The sequence below is a fragment of the Xyrauchen texanus genome, chromosome 22 (assembly GCF_025860055.1).
Source record: "Xyrauchen texanus isolate HMW12.3.18 chromosome 22, RBS_HiC_50CHRs, whole genome shotgun sequence".
Taxonomy (NCBI): domain Eukaryota; kingdom Metazoa; phylum Chordata; class Actinopteri; order Cypriniformes; family Catostomidae; genus Xyrauchen; species Xyrauchen texanus.
The window spans coordinates 11,656,898-11,682,799 of NC_068297.1; the positions used below are offsets into that span (position 1 = coordinate 11,656,898).

At 38.7% G+C, this 25,902-nt stretch overlaps 1 protein-coding gene and 1 pseudogene across 1 annotated transcript in view; both read right to left on the reverse strand.

Annotated features, from left to right (window-relative positions):
• LOC127662317 (formin-2-like) overlaps positions 1-20,272 on the reverse strand; it is a 62,070-nt pseudogene extending 41,798 nt beyond the window's left edge.
• Positions 20,273-23,774: 3,502 nt separating this feature from the next.
• The window catches only part of LOC127662220 (muscarinic acetylcholine receptor M3-like), a 152,981-nt gene continuing 150,853 nt past the window's right edge, over positions 23,775-25,902 (reverse strand). Inside the window, exon 3 of the mRNA XM_052153321.1 lies at positions 23,775-25,596. Within this exon, the coding sequence (XP_052009281.1) occupies positions 23,775-25,580 (1,806 nt within the window). The 5' untranslated portion in view covers positions 25,581-25,596. The remainder of the gene's footprint in view (positions 25,597-25,902) is intronic.

A 25,902-nucleotide genomic window follows, 5' to 3' on the forward strand; every position in this document is an offset into this window, starting at 1 on the left:
GCATTCATTTGTGAATCTCACTCATTTATTTGTGGATCACTTCCTGTGCATGTGCGGATCGCTTCACGCGTTTGTCGATTTTTAAACAAATCTAGCATCAAGACTTGCACACAAATCTACAAATAGGTGGACTTCACCCATCGTCTACTCAAGCCAAACAGATAATGGCCACTTTACTCTAGTCATGGCACATTCTAACTTCAAACAATCACATTTCGTTTTACTATCAGGATGGGACCACAGTCACAGAGCTCTCATGAGCATGGAATCAAGCACATACAGATAAGCTCCAAAGCTGCAAACTTTAAAAAAAATAAACAAATTCCATCAGAGGAATACTGTGACTTAAGGTACGTATAATTTTCTCTCATTTATAAACATTTGTAGAGTGTCCTGATCATTAGCTTTATAGCTAACCTGGCTGAATGTATGAGTCTGCTAGTTAAAGTAAAACATGAATCAAATTAGATGATATTAGGAGCAAAAATCTTAAATGAATACCCTATATTACATCAGATTTGCTATGCCAATAATTTGGTTTCAAATTATGTTATTGTATAAAAATAAGAATAAAATAATTTAAGTATTATTTCAAAGGATTCATATTTTTTTTAGCACTAAGTGTTATGGCAGACCAGTCCAATGTTACTCAGGAAGTATGGGTTGTGAGATACCAGTTGAATAATAATATTTATTTCATACCTTGTGGTAAGACATCACAAAGCTCCATGGCCCAATCTTGTTTGTGTAACTTGTTCTTTTCTATACAGTAATGAAATTGTTTTTAATGTGTAACTGTTATTTTTTCCAATAATTTGTGCAGAATGCTCTTATCCTAACTAGGAGTATCCACCCCACACAACTGATACAACACAATGACATGGTAATGAGGATGATCATGTACATCAAACTCAAGCAAAATTCATGCACTCTTTTTGTAATATTCAATTCCAGTGTTTGTGTGTGTAAATAAATGTACTCAAATTTACTGTCTTTTGTAGTTACATGGATGACAACCTGTAATTTATAACCAAAAATTCATACCTTTTAGCCAACAGACTTGCTTAAAAGTATTAAAAAAACAACGTGGCAGAGAGAAAAATTGCCTTGTCACTTTAAGGATCCGCCACCAATCTCAACCCTGAGAGTATGGCTGCTCATATGAGTGCACCAGGTGTGTGAGACAAAATTGTTAGACAAGTGTTGGGTGAATAGAGTTAGTGCTTGGAGAAAGTTTGCCCAGTGTACATGTGATATCAGTAGCACCACTGGAGTGAGAAAAGAACAAAGAGGACTACAAAATGTTACTAACTAGTGCTTAACATTGTTTGTCTGGATACAAAGTATAGACCAAACCATCTAACCATTGACTCAATGTATAAAACGGAGTGAGTAACAGAGGATTGCTGACCTGCTGAAGTGCTCACACCGTCACAAAGAAAGTAAAAAGTAAAAAAAAAAAAAAGTTAAAGTGGAAATTTATAGTAAAAAAAGGACTTAAATACTGTATTTATCTGTATTTATTTCACTTCTGAAGATATGGATTTAACCACTAGAATCTTATGGATTACTTTTTTGCTGCCTTTATATGCTTTTTGGAGCCTCTTTGGGTGTGGTATGTGCGCGATATGAGCGCAAAGCAATCATCCGTGTTCCGCAACTGCTTTCGGGTCCTTGAATAACGCATAACATGCAAGTAAGGGTAGCCGGTGGACTTTCTGGTGCCTTCCGAGGGTAAGATGGTGCCCCCCTAGGGAGTTGGTGCCCTATGCAGACTGCGTAGCCTGCTTATAGGTTACATGTGAACTCCAGGAATAATGATAGGGACTAACAGCCTCACATTCGTTTCAGCCTCATTAGCAGCATCTACATTTTGCAATGTATTCTCATATTCCACAGAAGAAACTAAATAGTGCAGGTTTTAAAAAAACTTGAGGGTGAGTAAATGGCAGCCGGGAATGCTGTTCTGGGACAAGGGGGGCCCACTACGGTCCACTTTGGTATTTCCATCTTTGTTGGTCCTGGAACAACATTTGCATCAACCAATCAGGTTTTAGGGTTAGGTTAGCTTTGGGCTAGGAAACAACATTCATGATGTTGGTGTATTAAAGCCCTCTTACCTGTTTGGCCTTTGATTTTGAGATGGTATCTGAGATAGGTTTCATCTTCTCCTTGAATGCATTTTTAGCAAACAGCTCAACACATTTGTTGAAGTCTACTGATGGTTCTTCAACTTTATCCCATACCAGAGCAATTTTGTCATCTCTATGGACAAGAAAAATGAAAATCAGTTTGTCTTATCATATGATCATAATCACAAACAAGCCTGAGCTGAATTTAAATGAGGTGAAACACAAATATTCAACACACACACCGCAAATACATGTAGCATTCAATCAACGAGGCATGTGATTACTTTTTGGCATGTAGCTGAATCCGAGTCCAGTAGAGTGGTTTCATGGGTCGTGGAGGCTCAATGACAGCCTTCAGAGGGGCAGACTCCTGAGCCATGCCTGGCGGCACCAACCCCAAGAAGGGTGGAGGTGGACCACAGGGTGGTGGGGGCCCGAAATCAGGGGTGGAGGCAGTGGTGGAGTTCCACAGCCAGGAGGTGGAGGAGGAGGTGGTGGAGCCATACCTATGAGTGGGGGCCATATCTGGGAGTGGTGGAGGAGGTGGAGGCAGAGGTATTGATACATCTGCCAATAAAGGCTTGGATTGTGATTGTGGTGTTGGTACGGTTGATGATAAACTTGAACAAATAGGAAGTAGTGAAGGTGTAGGGGGAGGGATTTCCTACTGTCTTTGAGAGCTACATCTATAGGGCAGTCCCACTGGTGAAGTAGTGCTGTCAACTAATTTGTTATTGTATGATGAAGGCACTGGAAATTTAAAGACTTCTCCTACAGATGAGGTCTGAATGGCTTTCACTTGTTGTAGTAATCATTCATTAACTTGAGTCTGTGATTGTTTAATAGTCTGATTAAACCCCCCCACATCAGTGTCCTTTGTTCCAAGCTTTGCACTCTCCAAAACTTTGCTTTGTTTTTCCATATCCAATATTTTCACAAGTAATTCTTCAATTGTTCTCAAACTCCTGAATGGAATCAGAACTCCCTTCCAGAAAGACCCCAGATTGCCTTGTGGATCCATCCTGTGGAGAGCAGCGGAGCAGGATATAGAAATTAGATTTCACATCATAAAAATAAACACAAGTACTGAATGAATAACACAGACACCTCCTGTCACTGCAGCGTTATACAACTGCACTACCCTGTCTTAGTGTCTTGTTTTGGCGGATGTTAGCTTCTCCTCAGAGACTAGACCTCACTTTTCTGAGGAATGGGATGGTGTGTGCTGGTAAGAGTGTGCAGGTCTGTTCAATTTCACATACCTCTATGTTTTCACTATTCTATGATATTTGAAGTATTAGTAGAGTATGTCAGTGTTTCAACACTGAAAAACATAACTAGATGTAGTGTACTAAAAGTTACCAGATGATGTACTTTTTTAACTGGTGGAAAAAAGCAAGGTGTGGAATTTTGGACACTTCATGTACTTATATTCATTCACTCAATGGTTGCCGCTTTCCATACAAAATGGAACGGAAAGGGTTATCAGATTGTGATGTTGGTCTAACAAAAAAATTGGTCAAGATGGCAGACATGACAACTACAAAAACATCTATGGAGAAGACAGAACCTTACAAATGTGACTTTGAACACATTTTTAAATGCTTTGCCATCACCCCACATTGTGTGATTCCTTGAAATATGTAAAAGTAAATTTTTTTGAGCACTAGTTTTGAACTAGGACTCAATTTAGGTAACATGTTAGCTAACAAGCTAATGACAACACCAATAAGAGGACATGCACTTTAAAATGTCATTTCCCACAACTGAAAAAAGGCAAGGTAAAAAAATTTGCTATTGTTCCACTTGAGACAATATTACTATTCAAAAAAGTATACACTAGATGGCCGAGTGCATAGTGTATTGCAACCCAACTCTGTCAAACGCACCTGCCTGTAATTTTCGAGTAATCCTGAAGACATTGATTAGCATTTTCAGATATGTTTGAATAGGGTTGGAGCTAAACCCTGCAGGACAGTGGCCCCTGAGGACTGGAGTTGAATAAACCTGGAGTAGAGTCTAAGTACAGTATACTGTTGTGATGAGGAGAAGGGCTGAATCGGGCTAAGTAGCCGGAAGGGGGATAAAGACTTGCCGGAGGTGCCAGTTCAAGAGGGAGAGAGGGATGCACGCGGCCATGTTGCATGTGTGTCTGTGTTTGTTTATGTTGAATTTTACCATTAAACTTTATGTAGACTTTTTAGCCGGTTCCCACCTCCTCCTTGCTCACCTTACCTTGTTACAATGGTATAGTATTGAGACACAACTTGTGTTTGTGAATAAGGAGCTGCATTTCCTAATAACATAGACCAGGCACACAAGTTGTCCCAAAAGTAAAAAATAAACACAAAAAAAAAACCCACTTTGGCTGATCGGAAAAGTGTTGTTGCTTACTTCCCGTACGAAGTGGAGAGAGCAAATCCAGGGAAATGAATGAAGCACTACATCCCAGCATGTAAAAATCAACACACAACACACAAGAGATGCACAATCTTACACACTGATATACACAAAACTATACACTCACATACACACATTACAAACAGAAACACAAACTTCCAGGCGTACATTCATGGCAGCAGGGGTCAAGGAAGTCCAACAAGTCTAGACTCCAGAAGTCGTCTCGGAGGACTCCTAAAAGGCGAGCCGCAGAGTCTCTGGGAATGAGGAGGGAACATTTTGAGCTTTTTATATTACACAGCTTCAAACAGCTTCAAAGAGCATGTGTGTGTGTGTGTGTGTGTGTGTGTGTGTGTGTGTGTGTGTGTGTGTGTGTGTGTGTGTGTGTGTGTGTGTTTGTGTGTGTGTCTGTGTGTGTGAATGGTTGGGGGCTATGTAGAACATGTAACACAAATGGAGTCTGGTTACATGTAGAGCCATAGGTTTGGGGAGATGCTTTTAATCACAAAAACCTCTTCCACAGGCAGGCCAAGGGAGGTTTGGAAAGTTCTGGCTCCAGAACTCTAGGATTCAAGAGTGTAGAATCCTTAGTTGCCAGTTGAACTTCCTTCTTGTAATTTGAAATGGTCCTGCTTGTACCAGTATGTCTACCAGTATGTGTTCTGTGTGTTAAGAATTACATATGCTTATGAGAAAAATCCACTTTTTTCAAAGACGTCAGCACAACACAACTACTAAGGCCGGTAAACCCAATTGCAATTACAAAACAATTAGCATTTCAAATAAATACAACAATGAATATTGATCATAGAAAAATACAAAAATGATGTATGTAGCTTGAATACTGGAATGCAAGCAGTCATTCATCATTTCAAAGCTCAACATGGTGTACCATAAAAATCAATATCAGGCACTGCACCTGCTGGGCAGATGTTTAGTTCAGCGTTAGATACTGTTAAAATGCTGTTTAGGATCCTAGAAACAATAAGAGATGTACGACTTGTGAGGTGGTAGAATGTGATCTGAGTAACATGAGGTTATTTTACTTGAATGTAAGAGGTGTGAGAGGAAGGTTTGCACACACACACGCACGCACGCACGCACACACGCACGCACACACGCACACATACACACACAGAAGCAGTACATATATTAATATAACCAGGTACAGGTACATGTACATAGTTTACTTACAATATTTATCTAAGGAACTTAAAAATACCATGGTATTCCTGTGTAATAAGTAAAAAACATGTCACCATGGTACCATATAATTGTTTTAAAATAAAACATGATATTAACATGATACCATATCCAAAAAACATGGTATTACCATCCTACCATGTCCAAAAAAACATGATAATACCAAGATGCCATTTACAAAAAAGTTATTTTAACCAAAAGAAATGGTATTATATGGTACCATAAAATCATGTGACCATTACAAAAACATGGTATGACAATGGTACCACATCCAACCCTACCCATAACCCCAACACAATTTCTGTTTCTAAGCACTAAGCCTAACCCTAAATTATGATTGGTTAATGCAAATGTTGTCCCAGGACCAACAGAGATGGCAATACCAAAGTGGACCTTAGTGAACCCACATTAACAGCCCTACCCATATTCCCACCTAACCACAGACAAAAATGTTAACACTGAATTCACACGCACAGCTTGTGAATCACAGCATTACACAAATTAAGTAAATGCTTTATAAGCTCCTACTTAATGCTAATTTAACCAGATTGTGACTGTGAGACTCTTTTGATAACACTGTTAACCATAAATAAATGTGGTATTACCATGGAACCATGTCCAAATATAAAAATAAAAAATTGGTATTATCATAATACCATATATAAAAATATATATAAAAAAATACCACAATACTATATATAAAAGATATGGTATTACCATGGTACCATTTGAAAAATGAATGAAAGAAACATGGTAATACCATGGTACCATGATAAAAGCCATGGCATTATCATTGGTACCGTATCCAAACATATATAGTATCACCATAGTACCATTTGAAAAACATGTTCTTACCATGGAACCAAATACATAAAATATGGTATAACTGTGATGCCATGTCCAAAAGAAACATGGTTATACCACGGCACTGTGTCCAAGAAGGTCATGGTAATTTTTTGTTGAACACACACACACACACACACACACACACACACACACACACACACACACACACACACACACACACACACACACACACACACACACACACGTTGGTGCATCTATCCTTATACATAATGGACTCTCCATAGACATAATGATTTTTATACTGTACAAACTATAGATTCTATCCCCTAACCCTACCCCTAAACCTAACCCTCACAAAAAACGTTCTGCATTTTTACATTTAAAGAAAAACTGTGTTTAGAATGTTTTTTAATGGGGACATTAGAAATGTCCTTATAAACCATATTTATAGCATAATACCCTTGTAATAACAAGTTTTTAACCTAAACAAATGTCCTCGTTAACCACCCCCGTACCCCCGCGCACCACACACACACACACACACCACTTCCTGTACTGTACACTTATGTGCATGTCCAGTGCCCCAACTGCTATGGTGCTCGTGCATTAATAATGGGAGTACAATATCTATTGTGCAACAAGGAATATGAAACCATAACCAAAAACATAAATTAACTTTGCTGTAGTAGGGTCTGGGGGCCACAATGTTTGCAGCCATCCAGGTGCTCTAATCTCATGCTGACTCAATGGAGCCCCGGCAAACTGCTGCTCTTTCTGTGTATACAAGAGAAACAGAGAGCTGGCATTAAAAAGAGCTGATTATGGCAAGAAAGCACAGTGCAGTATATTTTAAATGGCATACAAGACTCTAAAATTAGTCCTCTAATCCCTTGGGCTGCAATGCCATTTAAAGAGCAAGAAAAAAATTATGATTCTGTAGAAATGCTGTGTGAAGGGTGACCTCTGCTGGCACACTGTAAGAAAAACTACTTTGCTATTGCTACCAGCCAGAGCAGAGCACTAAGTATACTTGGCTTTTTTCTCGCAGACACTGCCAGAATGCTAGGAATCCAAAATGAAAGGCTGTTTCCGAAGCTGTCCATTCACATCAGTGGGAGTTTGTTTAAACAAGCAGTGAACATGTCATTTGAGTAAGACTTGGAGCAGTATTGCACTGCAGGACTGTTGGACCAATACCAACTAAAGGTAAACTTTACAAGTTGGATATAACAGATCTGACTATATACTGTATAATCCACAAATACATCCTTGAATGGATAAATTTTTTTTTTCAACTTAGCATTAATCTTTTCTCTGTATGTTTTTATGTGTACAGTATAGGCCTACATTGTGCATGCATTTCAGTGCATATTTGTGTGTCAACTCAGCTGAGCACACACAGGCATAAACTCAAACATAAGAACAGAGAGCCTAGATAAACTCTAAATTACACCTTCTACCTGTCAATCAACAATAAACCCCTATTCAAAACACCAACTGATACCAATGCCCTGATATTAATTTATATATCTGTAAAAAGCATGATTGATGGCTTGGAAAACATGCATTTATGATGCCATAACTGTGGATTTGTGACAACAAAATGATGAAAACTGCCTCCAGACAATAGTTATCTGTCCGTGTGAATAGTGGTTTTAATGCTACCATGATGCTCTCCTCTTGAAATCACAGCCAATTAAATAACAGTCAAGGGCGTAGATTTAGGTAGGGATGATAGCGACATGTCAAATGAGGCAATAATGTTATTGTGCCTATATTAACAGACTGACTTTCTCATGTTTTCTTTATGCCAACATTCTGAAAATTAGCCTTGCAAAATGTACCTACCAACTTTCAAACCGAACATACGCTCTCGATCACAGTGTTAAGTCATGTTTTGCATTCTCTTTGGACAACAGTGTTATTATGCCGATATTTCCATCACTGAGCAGCAGTGTGTGTTAATGCAGAGCACAAGGAGCTCTTCTGCTGAATATACTTACTTTTCTAAACAGGAACCATCTTAAGAAAGTTGACTGTAGAGAATGGTGTATTTACACTTTTCTTTCACAGTTTGAACCCTTGGTTAATGTACTCCTGTGTTACTGTATCTTGTCCCATGTTTAGAACTGTTCATTCTCAATCCTTGGGAGCCAGGTTTTGAGATTTCATACTGTACACTTGTAAACCCTAGATTAATGCATATTTACAAAGGAAATATAATTTATTGGACAAATACATCACTTCAGTTAATATGTTTGTCGTTGTTAGACATTTGTAACCTAAAATGCTGAAATCAAACATGCACTTCTGCAACTGTACATAGCACATGAATATTTCATTAAGTTTTATAATATTTAACATCATTTATATGATTGGTTTTCTATTGCTTAACAAAACAGTGTAACATTCTGGCACCGCAATCCTGAAAAAAGATCAGGGCTTCATAACCCAAGGTTAAAAGCAGTGCTAACAACAACATTTCAAGCCTAAAAACATTGCATAAATCATGGTTAAAAATAGCCTAGTGTTACAGGTTTAGCTCAATCAACATTATTTGTGACATAATGATTAAAAACTCTTTACTTTAAAGCTATAGTTTTAGAATGCTATGTGACTGGCGCCTTTTGCTTCCATTGTAAATGTGTAATGTAACTGTAACTGTTATTTATTAATTTTTTTAAAAATGAGGCACAAGTTGAAGTATGTTGTTGTTGTTGTTGTAATCTGCATTATGCCTCAAATGCTGTCACTTGAGATTAACTTGAACCCGCGAGATTCCTTTAACCCAAGGACAAAAAAGATGTTAAAGGGATAGTTTGTAAATTTAAATGCTCTTATAATTTACTCACCTGCATAATATAACAGATGTGTATGGCTTTCTTCAGTAGATCACAAATGATGATTTTTTTAAAGAATATCTCACCTCTGTAGGACCATACAATGCAAGTGAATGGTGATCAGCACTTTATAGATACTAAAAGCACTGACAATCATTGTAAAAGTAATCCATACGACTCCAGTGGTTAAATTAATGTCTTCTAAAGCCATCACTATAATTGTTGTACGTCCACGAGGGAATCAGTTCACACTGCTGCCTCTCACGTGACGTAAACTTTGGCATCTTCATGAGAACTGACGTGAGACAACCGGAAGTGCAGCTTGATTTGTTTACAAGAGATTGCTGTTCACAAGCTTCATTGGTTTTGCTCTCATTTGAACATGCCAGTGCACTTACCTCACACAAAAAGCAGGCCGGAAGTAAACAATTATAGTGAAAAGGACCTAAATATCGATCTGTTTCTTAATCAAAGGGATTCTATCACTTTAGAAGACATTAATTAAAAAAATATGATTACTTTTACTAACTTATCAAGCTTTTTTAGCTTCAAAGTGCTGATTACCATTTGCTTGCTTTGTATGAACCTATAGAGCAGAGATATTCTTCTAAACATATGTTTGTGTTCTACTGAAGAAAGAAAGTCACACTCATCTGGGATGTCATGAGGGTGTGTAAATTATGACAGAATTAAATTTTTTTGGTGAAATATCCCTTTAAGCCAGGGTTAGGTATAGTGTGAAAAGCCTTTGTCTCCACAATGGGAAACAGAAGGTGAAAAATGGATAATAGAAAATTAAATGGATTCCAATGTGTAGTGTAAAGATAGAAATTAAAACATGATCGCTGCTGTTTGGACCGGCGTCAATAGAACATCAAAATCACTTGTCTGACCATTTAAAAAATGGGTGTTAATTATGGAGAGACTATTTGCGCACCGTTGCCACATAGTGCAGCTATTTGCATCCAATAGTCTGGTGAAACCAGAGAAATGTATGACAAACTAGACAACAGCTGTCACTGCAGTGGCGTGGGTTATAAAGACAATGTGAATATGTAGTGTTGTCCTAGCGAACCCAGTACGACTCTGCCTTTTGTCCCACTGTTTCCACTTAATATTTGCTTTAATACTTCTTAAAATAACAGTTAAATATGAATATAAATGTTGATTTTATCGCAGTAATTTGGTCACGTTGAATGTTGGGGAGAGAAGGGTCTGATCTAGAGGCGGGGTCTGATGCCCATATACTGTATGTTAGAGTACCAGAGTATGTCCATGTACCAAAGTGTATTGAGAGCTTGGTAAATAGTTACTATGGGGACCTGAAAATATGACATGCAACACAGGAGTACATAACTGGATGGCAGCAACTGGAAAAAGTGATTGCAATGGGATGTTCAATCTCTCCCACCCTGCTCACAGCTGCATACAAAATCATCCTAATTGGTGCCAGACAGATGGCCCCAGGAAGCACTGTGCATCTATATGGATGATGTCACAAGCATTCTCCAGACTGTTGCATGTACAAACAGACTCTTAAAAAGGCTGGACACCAAGCCAACAGTTAAATCAGGAAGTGGCTTGGCTTGCTGTGTTGTCTTTCAGACGTAGCACTGGAAGAAATGCCTTTAATGCCTACAACAGCCGTTAAAGTCCATCACCCTGGGTTACAAGCAGGAGAATACCAGGCTATTCTTAGAACTTAGGGAAACAACAGACCAGTCAGTGAGGGCTTGTCAAGCTCCGGTCCGAACAGGCCGTGCCTGAAAGGCAGAGGAGGTTGTAAACAGGGCAGCTTCAAGACGGAAGCAACAAGAGATTTTTTGAAGAACCCAATCAGGAAGAGCAGGCCTTGGATGGGGGATGGCCCCCAAACTGTGGTAAGCAGCCTCTAAAAAAACTGAAGAAAGCGATGGTAGTGACAGAAGTAAGGGAGGGTATATGATTTGAGCTGTCAGCCAGCAGCAATAAGGGCACTGGAAAGTATTGGAAAGTGCATCTAATAGTGTTTTAGGATGGGCTGACCTGTGGAAGATACCCCAGCCGGGGCTAATTTTCTAATAGAAGAGGGAGGGTATATGATTTGAGCAGTCAGCCAGCAGCAATAAGGGCGCTGGAAAGTATGGGAAAGTGCATCTAATAGTGTTTTAGGATGGGCTGACCTGTGGAAGATAACCCAGTCGAGGCTAATTATAAAATAGATCCACCTATGACACTCTTCCAAGCACTGGAAATGTATCTCTGTGATATGGTAAAGAGGAGAGTTGTCCCCTCTGTGAGGGCCCAAGAGCAAATCTGCAGCATATGTTTGCTGGGTGCAAGACCGCCTTGGCACAAGAACGGTACAGGTTGTGGCATGATCAGGTTATGCAAAAGCTGGCAGAGATCCTTGAGGTGTCAAAAATAAAGGCCAACAAAGGCTATCATGCTCCTCAGAGGAAGTACATCGAATTTGTTAAAAAGGGAGGTGCTGCACAAGGCACGCCATGGAGGGAGGAAAGGTCAGTCCTGGCACATGGAAGTGATTGGTCAAAGGTGGTCGACCTCGGCAAGCAGCTAAATTTCCATCTGAGATCGCAATTACCTCCTTAAAGCCCGACATAGTATTATGGTCATTATCAGTTAAGAAAGTCATAATGATTGAGCGTGCTGTCCCATAGTAAGAGGGACTGGAGGCAGCTTATTAAAGGAAGAAGTAAAAATATGCTGATATGGCCACTGAGTGAAAGGACAATAGATGGAGGGCTGCCATTTACCCTGTGGAGGTCGGGTGTGGAGGGTTTACTGGAACATCAATGCAGCACGTGTTGAAAAACATTCATATCTTTGTATTAGCATTGAAGAATTCTCTGAAGGAAATGACAGAAATGACAGAGCTTCAGGCTATGGTTATGAAGGAATGGTGAAAAGTGGGTTGTGCAGAAGTGAGATTGTAGGAACAGGGAACAATTGTGATATATGTGGTGAGGTTCTCATCTGGGGGTTTCTGGAGAGAGATTGAGTGATGGAGCAAAACCAGGCCAAGCTGCCATTTGAGGGGCAGCTTACGCAGTCTCACGACTCACCTCTTATGTCGCTCTCCTATGTAATCCTATGTTGGAGGATTGTTTTAGGGATTGGCACTGGATGGGTGGTAGGCAGATATTGATAGCTTGTATTTTTTGTAACAGATAAGAGACCTTGGATGTAGGGTAGGTCTGCTCATGTGGGGGGCTCAAGACATTCTTGGAGGAATGTCTTGAGAGGAAAGTAAGAAAGAAAGGCAATCGAAAGGATCCGGTGTCCAGCCGGGAGTGGAAGGGAGACGTTCCTGACTGTCGCCCCACCACTAGGAGGTGTTCTGGGGATTAATGAGGTGAAACAACTGTGATAGGTGGCTCCCGGCTGATGACCCTATAGCTTGAAAACTGAAGGCACTGGCGGAGGTGCAGCAGGCAGTAAAGTGCAGCAGGTTTAGACATCAACCTGTGCATCTGAATTAGTATTTAGATATGGGTGCAAATATTAGCTAACACTATTTGCCCTGGGGTGTAAATAGCATACCATTATTTACACCAGGGTGCAAACAGCATCTGCCTAAAATTATTAGAATGGTGTATATGTGTATGAGTGTTGATTTCATGGTTAATCAATAGCCTACTACAAAAGAGCAATTTTGTGTCACATTATTTTTAAAACGACACTTACGATGGTCATTCATAATAAGATTCCACCTCATTTATATTCTCACACAATGATGAAGAGGTCTAATTTTCATGCAATTAAGAGATCTAATTGTATTTTTGACTGCTAGCCTAGAGCCATAGAGCCAGCCAAAAGCAAGAAGGTCACAATGTTTTACAATTGGAAACATGTTAATATAAGGTTAAATGGAAGGATAGACAGCGGTATATATAGATATACAGCTGATGAATAATCTCTCATAAGAATAGCAGTACAGCAATGAATACAAAGATGAAGAAGCAATCATGGGCATGTGACCCATCTTATGTAACCTGGCCAGCAGACGGCTTATGCATGCAGATGTGTCCATTTGAGTGTGTATGAGCACTGAGTGTGTGCACTTATTTATGCATGCCATGTACACTATTTGTTTGGCACATGGTCTATAAATAAATGCCCACACAACATCAAAATGTGTGTTCACACTGGTAAAATGGGTTAGGAATTATGTGTGTGTGTACATGTTTGGGTTTTTAGGTTACAAACTGGTAATTACAAGGGTATTATGCCATAAATGTGGTTTATGAGGACATTTCTAGGGTCCCCATAATTCAAATAGCTTAAAAACATACTAAACAATGTTTTATTGAAAATGTAAAAATGCAGAAAGTTTTTTGTTAGGTTAGGTTTAGGGGTAGGGTTAGGGAATATAATCTATAGTTTGTACAGTATAAAAATCATTAAGTCTATGGAGAGTCCTCATAATGATAGCTGCAACAACGTGTGTGTGTGTGTGTGTGTGTGTGTGTGTGTGTGTGTGTGTGTGTGTGTGTGTGTGTATGTGTGAGCGTGTATTTATCACTTTGTGGGGACCAAATGTCCCCATAAGGATAGTAAAACCCGAAATTTTTGACCTTGTGGGGACATTTTGTCGGTCCCCATGAGGAAAAGAACTTATAAATCATACTAAATTATGTTTTTTGAAAATGTAAAAATGCAGAAAGTTTTCTGTGAGGGTTAGGTTTAGGGGTAGGGTTAGGTTTAGGGGATAGAATATAAAGTTTGTACAGTATAAAAACCATTATGTCTATGGAAAGTCCCCATAAAACATGGAAACACAACATGTGTGTGTGTGTGTGTGTGTGGTTGTGAAAGGAAAATTGGGAAGGGCAAGTTGCAGAAGAGGTGTTAAATGTTCATTTGTTCAGACAAAGATCTGCTTTGGTAAGCGGAGCCACAACATAATAAGAATAAGAGAGAGAGAGACACAATGCAATAGCCAACACATTTATCCTTGTTGAAAGGGAACCTGTATTTAATGTAGTCTGGGTCATAATTTTTTCACCTTGTGTAGTTTTGTTGATGGTTTTCATGGATGAGGGCATGTCACACATGGCATCTAGCTTATTTGGCTAGCTATGACAGATGAATAATACGGTAGAATTTAATTGAACACACATCCTTTTATGTCAACAACAAAAATATGGGAAGCATTTTCCCTGCCTTTTAAAAGTAAATTTTAAAACCTATTAATTCTGCTATCCTAATTATGCACTAGTATTTTGGTTAGTTGCATTTTATTATTGGAATTTAGCATTTTGTTCCTCTGTTATCTGTGACCATATCAGAACAGACATACAACCCATTTTTGTGTCGCGTCCCACCAGTTGTTAACCACTGTTCTTGTATAATGTAACTTATTAGAACAGAAATAGTACGAAATTAGCACTTTAGCATGATTATTAGGTTTTGGAGTGATGGCTGCTGCAAATGAGGCCTGTCTAGATTTGATCAAATGTGACATTTTAAAATAGTGATGTTGCTGTATTGTATAATTTATGATCAGTTGAATTCCACTTTGGTGAATTAAAGTACCAATTTCCTTTTCCGAAACTGCAAAAACTGCAAAAAACATTTGGCTGCCAGTGTGTGTGTATATATATATAATTTATTGCATGTCGTTTTATTTATGTATCTAGCTATTTAGCATATATATATATATATATATATATATATATATATATATATATATATATATATATATATATATATATATACACTCACCTAAAGGATTATTAGGAACACCATACTAATACTGTGTTTGACCCCCTTTCGCCTTCAGAACTGCCTTAATTCTACGTGGCATTGATTCAACAAGGTGCTGAAAGCATTCTTTAGAAATGTTGGAACATATTGATAGGATAGCATCTTGCAGTTGATGGAGATTTGTGGGATGCACATCCAGGGCATGAAGCTCCCGTTTCACCACATCCCAAAGATGCTCTATTGGGTTGAGATCTGGTGACTGTGGGGGCCATTTTAGTACAGTGTCTCATTGTCATGTTCAAGAAACCAATTTGAAATGATTCGAGCTTTGTGACATGGTGCATTATCCTGCTGGAAGTAGCCATCAGAGGATGGGTACATGATGGACATGGTCAGAAACAATCCTCAGGTAGGCCATAGCATTTAAACGATGCCCAATTGGCACTAAGGGGCCTAAAGTGTGCCAAGAAAACATCCCCCACACCATTACACCACCACCACCAGCCTGCACAGTGGTAACAAGGCATGATGGATCCATGTTCTCATTCTGTTTACGCCAAATTCTGACTCTACCATCTGAATGTCTCAACAGAAATCGAGACTCATCAGACCAGGCAACATTTTTTCCAGTCTTCAATGGTCCAATTTTGGTGAGCTCTTGCAAATTGTAGCCTCTTTTTCCTATTTGTAGTGGAGATGAGTGGTACCCGGTGGGGTCTTCTGTTGTTGTAGCCCATCCGCCTCAAGGTTGTGCGTGTTGTGGCTTCACAAATGCTTTGCTGCATACCTCGGTTGTAACGAGTGGTTATTTCAGGCAAAGTTGCTCTTCTATCAGATTGAATCAGTCGGCCCATTCTCCTCTGACCTCTAGCATCAACAAGGCATTTTCGCCCACAGGACTGCTGCATACTTGAAGTTTTTCCCTTTTCACACCATTCTTTGTAAACCCTAGAAATGGTTGTGCGTGAAAATCCCAGTAACTGAGCAGATTGTGAAATACTCAGACCGGCCCGTCTGGCACCAACAACCATGCCACGCTCAAAATTGCGTAAATCACCTTTCTTTCCCATTCTGACATTCAGTTTGGAGTTCAGGAGATTGTCTTGACCAGGACCACACCCCTAAATGCATTGAAGCAACTGCCATGTGATTGGTTGATTAGATAATTGCATTAAAGAGAAATTGAACAGGTGTTCCTAATAATCCTTTAGGTGAGTGTATATATATATACATACTAAATAGCTAGCTACATAAATAAAACGGCATGCAATAAATTGATATTAATCAATATTATTAATAGCTATTACAATTTAAGGGAAATGTTTGTCATACATTTATTTGTCTTGCAGCCTACTTAACCAACAATCTCATAAGAATACTGGCCAGTCCTGCCTACACCTGCTACAACGTAACAAGCTTATTGGGTCCCACGGCTACCGCGAGTACAGTTATAATAGCAGTTATAACCATAAATCACTAATGACTGCTTTGTGTTTTTAGACCATGTTTCTTGCACTTACATTCGTGTGATGAGCGAGACAGAAGTAGAAGTATCTGCAAATGCACAGTAATTGTGAAGATGCCATGTAAACTATTGGTTAAAATAATTATATTTACTGCTATATATATATATATATATATATATATATATATATATATATATATAATGGTGGGCTTGTCGGTGACATCTGTTCCTGTAGCCAGTTCCCTTAGGCAGTCACTGAATGGCTGTAGAATTCCAAGTTCTAGAATACGGAAACAGAATCTTTCAACTTCCAGTGCACTACTGTCACCCTCACATCAACCCCACTATATAAAACACCTCTCCAGCAGAGACCGACCTGTAAGAGAGGGAAACTGATAAGATCCATATTCAAAGTAATATGGAAGATCAAAATACCACATTAGTATGTAACTGCACTCCACCATTGATTTAACAAGGAAATAACTGGTAAATAAAACAACGGTTCTTTTTAGAGTGCTTCTTGAACAATCCAGACATTTAAGAATTGCCACTAAAGTATCACAGTTTCAAGAATTGGGGACTATGCTGTGGCTTTAATTCACAAAATATAGAGTTGAAATAAACTGATACAGGGAAGCTCATAGATTCATAATTAATTTGAGTAATATTTCACATTTGATTTAATGACAGCTATTTCATTTAGTGGGCAGACATGTACATGTATGTGCATTCTAAACAGGAATACTGCGTATGTTTATCAGTCTGCCAAGAAACAAGTTTAATTTGTAAATTTTCAAGTTAGCAGTCTCCTAAAAGGTCAACAAGATTGACAAGTGGCCACATTGGCCACATTCGAACATGGCATCGAACCTTTGTAAGATAATCAAAGCTGGCTTGCGACTGGCTTGCTGAATGCAAAAATATATCTAGGGCCAAGTTTGTTTTTACAAGGAATTCATTATTATACACAGTAGATACGACTGCATGATCATGAGAACAGGAAGCTTATCCTTTTCAGATCTCGCCTGTTTCAACCGGCTGTTTCATTACATCATATTGTATTATCTTTAAAATTGACTGCAAATAGTGTTAGATCAGATTTGAGCACCCTAAATTTAAATCTAACATACAGGATTGGGGCATCAATGCAGAAAATGTACTGTGTTTATTTAGAGTCCCATCACCCTGCACCAACCCGTACCCCTAAAACTAACCTTAACTTTCACTTACAAAAATAAACCATGGTTTTACTACAGTAACATAATATCACCATAGTATGTTGTAGTAAAATCATAGTGACCACAAAATTAAACATTGTTACTATATTAACACCATATTACTGCAGTAACACTATGGTTAATTGCATAGAAACTATGGCTTCCACCATAAAAGATGGTTGCTACAATATTATTATAGTAAAACCATGGCAAATTTTACCTGGATAAAAAAAATTTCTTAACTCATCAACCTTCACTGTGACCAAATTACTGCAATGAAATCGACCTTTATATTAATTTTCATTTATTATTAGTAGTATTAAAAGAAATATTAATATTGGAGACAGGAAACAGGATGGGAAAAAGATGGACAAAAGGCAGAATCGAACCTGGGTAATCAGCAAGAAAAAAAGCACATCTCTTGTTTCACCCCATGCCACTGCAGCAACACTACTGTAGGTGCTGTAGCACATCTTGTGCAAATATTCACTCAATTTATATAATTACATTGAATTTCATACCTGAATTTTCATGATAATACACAAACAAAAACAGAAGCAGCAAAATAAGAACCACTCACTCACCTGAAAATACATCTGGAAAGGTGGATGTTTGCCTGGGTCTGGTGATCTAGAAACATCTTTCAATAAGCTCTGATTGACCATGTATAGCTTCACACCATTCGTCATGGCAGCCCACTGGCCCTGCAATACTGCAGGACCTCTTTCTCCTTGTTCTCCAGCTCCCTGTCCTGTGAGACCCTTGGCATGAGCCTAATTCTGGGCCGATCCTATGATGGCATATAGGGGACGGTAAGGGATTTGTGCATGGGGAGATTAAGGATGAGTTGAGCTATCTGGTTGTCATTTTAACATAGGATGTGTGTATTGTTGGATACGGTTTAACCCCAATATTTGTACTGGAAGTTCTATGAGGTCGTGGCCCAGGACCTAAAAAGTTCTCAGATGACCATTTTGTGATAGACACAGCACTGCTTTTTCTTCTTCTCTGAGTGAAATGCCCATTTTGTTCCTCCTCTATATCATCAAATAGCTCTATGTTCAGCTCTACACTACTAATACTCTTCTGCAGCACAAAAATTACCCGGTTGATTTTTGACATAGAGTTGACTTTGGGGTCAATGAGCTAATCAACTGAATTCATCCCTACCTCTAGGCTTTGGGTTAGGCTGCTGTTGCCATTGTGAGTAACCCCTACCTCTGTGCCAGCTGTACTATATTTAAGATCTTGTTCCATGATGTCAGATACAAATATACTCACTCCTCTCTCTGGTTCACCCATACCAGCAATCATCTTTCCATCTCCACTTTTCAGACCCAGAGTGACCTCAGCCTTGCCCTCAGACACTAATTGTCCTTGCCTGTCTCCACTGCTATTGCTCAGCCCCTCAGCAATACCCCCCATCTGTTGCTGTCTGATCATCTTCTGGATATCAGACAGTAGATCCTGTGCTTCAGCTACTGAGTGGTAGCTATAGAGGTCTGTATCAAACCCTGAGCCCTCAGTCTCTATCCCAACATCTTCATCTGTCGTATCCAGGGTCGACTGCCTGCTTTCGGCCGTTAAGTGTTTTCTCTCCAATTTACTGTCAGGAGTCAGAATCTCAAACTCATCACCCGACAATCCAATGTTACTGCTGTCACTGACATCCACGCTCTTAATTCTAATCCCACCATCCAGTACATCCTCTTTGGGCAACCCTTTTCAGGAGAGATCCTTTCGGATGTGGCTGTTGGAGAATACAGAGCTTTTAGATCCCTCTGATTTGGATTTCTTCCTCTCCGACGAGTGGCCCGATAATTTACTGGCTTTGCTTTCAGACTTCTTAATCTTCTTGAGATTTTCTGGGTCTCGGCCCTCAGTGCTCGCCCCATTCCCACTGCCTTCTGCTCTCATAGTGGCTGTATGCTTCTGCCTGGCCTCCTGTTTTCCCATGTTTTTCAGAAGGCGAACACCTTTATCGATCAGGCCATGCTGGGAATATGTCTGCTCAGGCTGACTTTCCTGTTCTCTCTGCTGCTCTCGCTTCTCTCCTCTCTCCGTGCCCCCTTGCACTTTGTCTGCCTCCCTCTCTGATCCCTCTCTCTCCACCGCCATGAGAATCTGACTTAATGATGTGAGCTGTGATGCTGAGAGTGGAAACTCTCTCTTAGGACAGGTAACTGCATCTCTATCATCTGTATGTTTTGCATCTTGATTCAAATATAATAGAAACACACTTGTTGAGAATATTGACCTGAGACAGGGACACAAGTATAATCTTATCAGACATAAAACAGTGTAAAACTATGAGAAACTAATATGGTCAATCCCAGTGTTGTGGAACATTCCATTTAAAATAAATGTGTGAATGTTATTGTGTTGGGCCTGCATATAACTCTCGATTCTAATAACTCCTTTTTTTATTTTGTTGTCAGAATGAACAGAATAACCAAAAATAAGTGTACTGTCATTCATACCTGTTAGAATGAAACTCATGGTGTCATAATATAAACTGGATCTTTGAAGAATGTGTGTCAATAGTCAAAAGAAAAGGCATATGCATTGAATTTTTTATATGAGCCAATATTGTTTTAAATTATTAGTTTAAAAAGTATAATTTGATTGGTATCTCATTTTAGGGGTAGAATTGAACTAATCCATGTAAATATGCACCACAAATGTATATAAAAAAAAAAGCACAGTGTTTTATTGCTGTGTGTGTGTGTGTGTGTGAGAGAGAGAGAGAGAGAGATAGTGTGTGAAACAGACACTGTGTCCCAGCACAGCATCAATGGAGCTTACAGACATCTTATAAACTGATGTATGACTGTAACCAACAGGCCTGAAATCAGTGTTATCCTCGGGCTGTGACATCACACACATAACCATGAGCTCTCAAAACATTTATATTACAGTACAAACTTTAATCAGGTATATAGCTTGCATTTACAGACTGCAGAAAATGTGACATTGTTTATATACATTTCTAAACCCGATTTACGAAGTGTCAGAAATAATTGTAAAGTACCACAGTATAACTAAAATTAAAGTTCAAGTCTTCCAACATGAAACTAGTTTAACATCAGCTTTACAGATATTAAATGTTTCTATTTACTAAAAGCAAATTTGCCTCAATAATACATGGAACTATTGTTAAGTGTACAGATACATACATGTCTTTTGGATATACACTTCACATCAGTCACTAAGTGCTATATGATTGACTATCATATGAATCAGATTGACTGTAGCATAGTCTATGATTAGAAAGTCACCGCTAATCTGAATTGATCTGAGCTGGATTAAGAAAAAACATTACAGGAAAGCTGTCTAAGAAAAGAGAAACGCATAAAGAGAAAAATAGATGAAAAAGCATGCACGCTTGCCTGGTTGGAGTCTCCGTTAAATTGAGGGAAAAAGTACATGTTTGTGATCTTCATTGTGCTACTCCTCTTCTTCGATCACATGAAGAAAGATTTTCATCACATGGCTTCTCATTATATACCGCCAATAGCTATTGATGCATCTTTTCTCATTCACAAACATTTTTAGTTTGTGACATAATAATATTAGTCAGATGTTATGAAATAACAAATATTGATTCTATATATTTTTCTTTTGATGAAAAGTGAATCATTGTGATAATAATAGTTTTCACAAATGTGTTAAAAAGAGAAACACACATTTAAAATGTTACATTTATTTAAAAAAAAAAAATAAATGTCAGGATAAAAAATGCATTGTGTACTGGGCTGTATTTCAGTAACATTTAACAGTTATCACAGATCTGACAGAAACTATCATTAAACTTTGACTTTTTCCTGTACACAGCCAATTGGGAACAAAATAAGAACACGATCACAAACAACACTGCACAGAAGCTCAATGTTACCTTTGATCTTACAGGTCCTTATAAAAAATCTTTTTGCAATGTAAAACATATTAAAAAAGTTATCAGAACAAACTGTATCAGTACTCTAATACAAATGGTGGGTAAATTACAAATCAAGCAATTTTTTAACAATTCTTAAAACCACTGGAATGAGGCTGGAAATGAAGAGGGATCAAAACCTTCCTGAATTTGATTTCTCCTCGATCGAACATGCTGTTCTCTATCTCAAGTCAAATTTACATTCTTTGTATCTAAACATTTTAATTACAGTATGTATGATTGATAATCCTGTATACAGTAGGCTTCTTTTCGAGTAAGTTTGCAGGAAAGTAATTTGCCTAATTATGTTATGTTACACTAAAGTCTAACACTCTCAAAAAAGTACAATGGGGTTCAAAATCTGAGACCACTAGTGAAAATCAGTCTATTTTGCATTCTTTTCTAATTTGATAAAAAAAAAAAAAAAAAAAAACTTTCATTACTCTTTATTTAATCAGCATAAGAATTTGAGTGAAAAGTATGAAAATAATTACATGGATTTCAGAATATTTGATATGTCACCTTTCTGCTTTAATGATAGCATGCACTCAAGATGGCATAGACTCCACATGGGAAGAACCTGACAATACGTGTTATCCCAGCATGATTTGAGAATGTTCAAAAATGCATCTTGTGTGCTATAATTGAAGCACGAAAATCTGACCTTTTTAGTTAAGAAGGCCAATGTCATAAATGTTCTTATGTTTGAATAGTGACATCAAAATAGTGCAGATTCTTTAATATTTCTTCTTCGTTTAATGTCATAAATTTTATTTGTTTAAAAAAATACTAAAACTCTTTATTTCCAGGTTTAAAAAAGAAATCACAGATTTTTAATGTAGCCTCAGACTTTGTGATAAACCATACAGTTTGTCTAACGTTTAACCTTACGAACAAGTTCAGAAGTACAGTTAAGCAAACTATTGAATTACACCAATTTCAACATTCTGAATGTCCAGTAAACAGAGTAAAACAAATATTCTTTAGGTTTCGTAAATTGATTTCACAGCTAGCCCAGTGTAATCAGTGCACAAACCTAAAGTCCAAACGTAAGGCATTCCAAAGAAATACAAACATTTTCAATGTGCACTGAAGATCTACATAATGGCTATAGAAATACTTGTAGCAAAACAATGTAAACAACCACGCTTTATACAAGAGCAGCTTTACGGAAGTGCTGTTTATGAAAAACCCAATATCCTTACTCTCAACAAGAAAGAAAAACCTAGAAACTGTTCACCTGTGGCTCGCATGTTGCAGAACACTTACACTTACAAATATAATGAACCTCAGCATTTTCACAGAAATCAACAAATTTAATTTACCTTGTTAAAATATTATTCACCGTAAATACTTTAATGTACATTGCCTTATTTAAAAATCGTATTTCAGTTTCTAATAATTGACAATAATGGGATATCTAATTTTAAACTCTAAAATATTCAAACGATTAATTGAATATTGTACTATAACACTCTGAGGTTTAAAATATACAGACTTCATTTCAAATGTACTTGTGGTGTGTTGCTGCTAATCTCCTGAAAGTTGGCACTATAGATTAAAAGGCATATATATATCCACAGGTTCTTAAAAGAACTGATGGAAATTGCACCCACTCGGTTTCGTTGACAGTTAGTACAATGTGTTCCTGGATCAGCACTTTTGATGGTTAAGGAACAACATCCCTATCAACCAATCAGATTTTGGGATAGGAAAATGGTTAGGGGCTAGGGGTTAGGGGTAGTGATGGGATTAGGACTATTTTTCTTTTTACATTAAAGTTGTTCCAGAAGATATTTAACAAGGAACATGTCATGGGAAAATCACGATGACATTTCACTTCAAAATTCCTGAAGCGCTTATCTTTGTACACTAAACCACAGTGCCATTAAATATGAGAATCTAGAGACCCAGGATCATAACAGACTACGCATCCAAATTGAGACTCAAATGTTAATGCTCCAGAATATAGTATAGCCATATGAGGAATTCCCCCTTGCTGTTCAAATATATTGGATGAATATAGCTGCATCATTGCAAATTAGCTCAACCTCCAAGCTGTTTCTGCTATGTGGAATCTCTAGGTATGCTCCTGTGAAAACTCACAGCATGTTTTTGCTGAAAGCTAGGATTGCTTTTTTTCTGGTCCCAGCGACACAGCAAGATCATCTTAAAAGTGCTACGAAAAGTCTTGTTGCAAAGGGCGTAGCATATAGGATTTACTGTGCTGTTAACGTAGCATAGCCAGTAGCCTAGCGCCCAAAGGTTCTCAGGTATGCAGCCATTGCAGAAAGTGTTTACTAACACCATGATGTTATACGGTGTCCATGTTATAATGAAGGCGAAAAGAATGGCACTTAGAGTTTGTGCTGCTTTCTTTTCTTTAATTAGCGACATGCGCTTTCGTTTGGTGATTTGTGTCCTTGTGCGAGCTGCGAAGCGCTTAGCTAGCGCTGCTTCTTTGAAAGATATGGGTGCTGATGGAGATTTAACTGTGGTGCTGGCATTGTCTGCGTCTGAATCCATGCTATCCGTTGTTGATGGACGTATGGCAGACATAGACTGAACTTTGCCTATGCTTCCAACAAAGTGCTTGTTGCCGTTGCTAACGGAGCATGAGATGCTGCCATCCCTGGGTTCGTTCTCGTCCGGGGAGCGTAATGGATCTTCCTCCAAGGCTGCGTCCAAATCTTCGCAAGATGTGACCTGGGAATTCACAGCTGCCCTCATGCCAGGCAGATTGAGGACGATGGAGAAGATCGCCCGTGTTGTTGATGGCGCGCTGTCGTCGTCATCAGACGATCCCGAGTGATCAGCCGAAAGTCCAGCTTCGGTGTTATTCCAGCTGTCACTGCTGCTTTGATCCACCTCCCGGTGTGGCCCACATTTGTCTCTGCCACCTGACTTCCACCCCCAGCAGTGGAATCGCCCGCTCAGCCTGTGAATGGAACTTTGCCTGTGGGCAGGTTGGCCCAGTTCAAAGCTGCTGCAACTTCTAGAGCTCCCCCTAGTGGTGTGGAGGTGGAAATGTGGTCGTTCTGCTCCTCCGAATCGTCCACCCGAGCCTTGTAATTCTGCAAGTTCCCGAGAACGGTTCTCTGTTTCTTTGTAAATACGCCAGTACAGAATGCTCATTATTGTCACAGGCAGATAAAAAGCTGCAATAGCAGTGCAAAACGTAATAATAGGTTCAGAGAGAAACTGAATGTAGCATTTATCTGGTGGTACGGTCCTCTTCCCAACAAAGTACTGCCAAAACAAAATTGCGGGAGCCCAAAGTATGAGCGACACAAACCAGGCTAGGCCGATCATTATGGCTGCCCGTCTTGTAGTACGTTTGGCGCGATACGTCAGAGGTCTTGTAATAGAGAAATATCGATCAAAGCTAATAACTAGCAGATTCATAACAGATGCATTGCTGGCTACATAGTCTATAGCTAGCCACAGATCGCAAGCCCAGTTTCCCATTGCCCAGTGGCCCATGACGATGTAGGTGGTGTACAGGTTCATCGAGATCACTCCAATTACAAGATCTGCAACAGCCAAACTCAGTAGAAAGTAATTGTTGACGGTTTTGAGCTGGCGGTTGACTTTAAATGACACCATAACCAAGATGTTGCCAATAATAGTTACAAGGGAGAGGAGTCCTGTAAACAGGCTGATGAGGATGACCTGCCAGAGTGAGTGACTGCCCAGAGGATCATACGATTGACCTAAGTCTCCAGCTTTACTCCCATTGAGCTTTAACACAGCACTGAAGTTGATGACACTTGTATTCTGGAGTAGTGGCCATTGAGTGGACTCTGGGAACATTCCTGCTCCCAGGGCATCGGTTGGTGATAGGCCCAACTCTGTGATGTTGGAGTCCATCATGCAGTCCGGGCATATTCTGAACAAGAACAGAAAATAATCAGGTATGGTCAGAGAATTTTTTGGTTTATTTCACATCAGGCTCAGAAAGGATTGCACTGCAAAAATAATTTTTTATCAGTGTTTTTGTCTTGTGTTCCAGTGAAAATAATCATTCTTAAAACAAGATAAATTTACTTGAGAAGCAAAATTACATAAGTCAATAAGTTCAAAGAAATCTAACAGCTATTTGCCTATTGCAAAAAAATAAAATTAAAAATCACTTTGAACTTTACTTTTCTTACCCCACTGGCAAAAAGTTTTAAAATAACTACATTTTTAATTG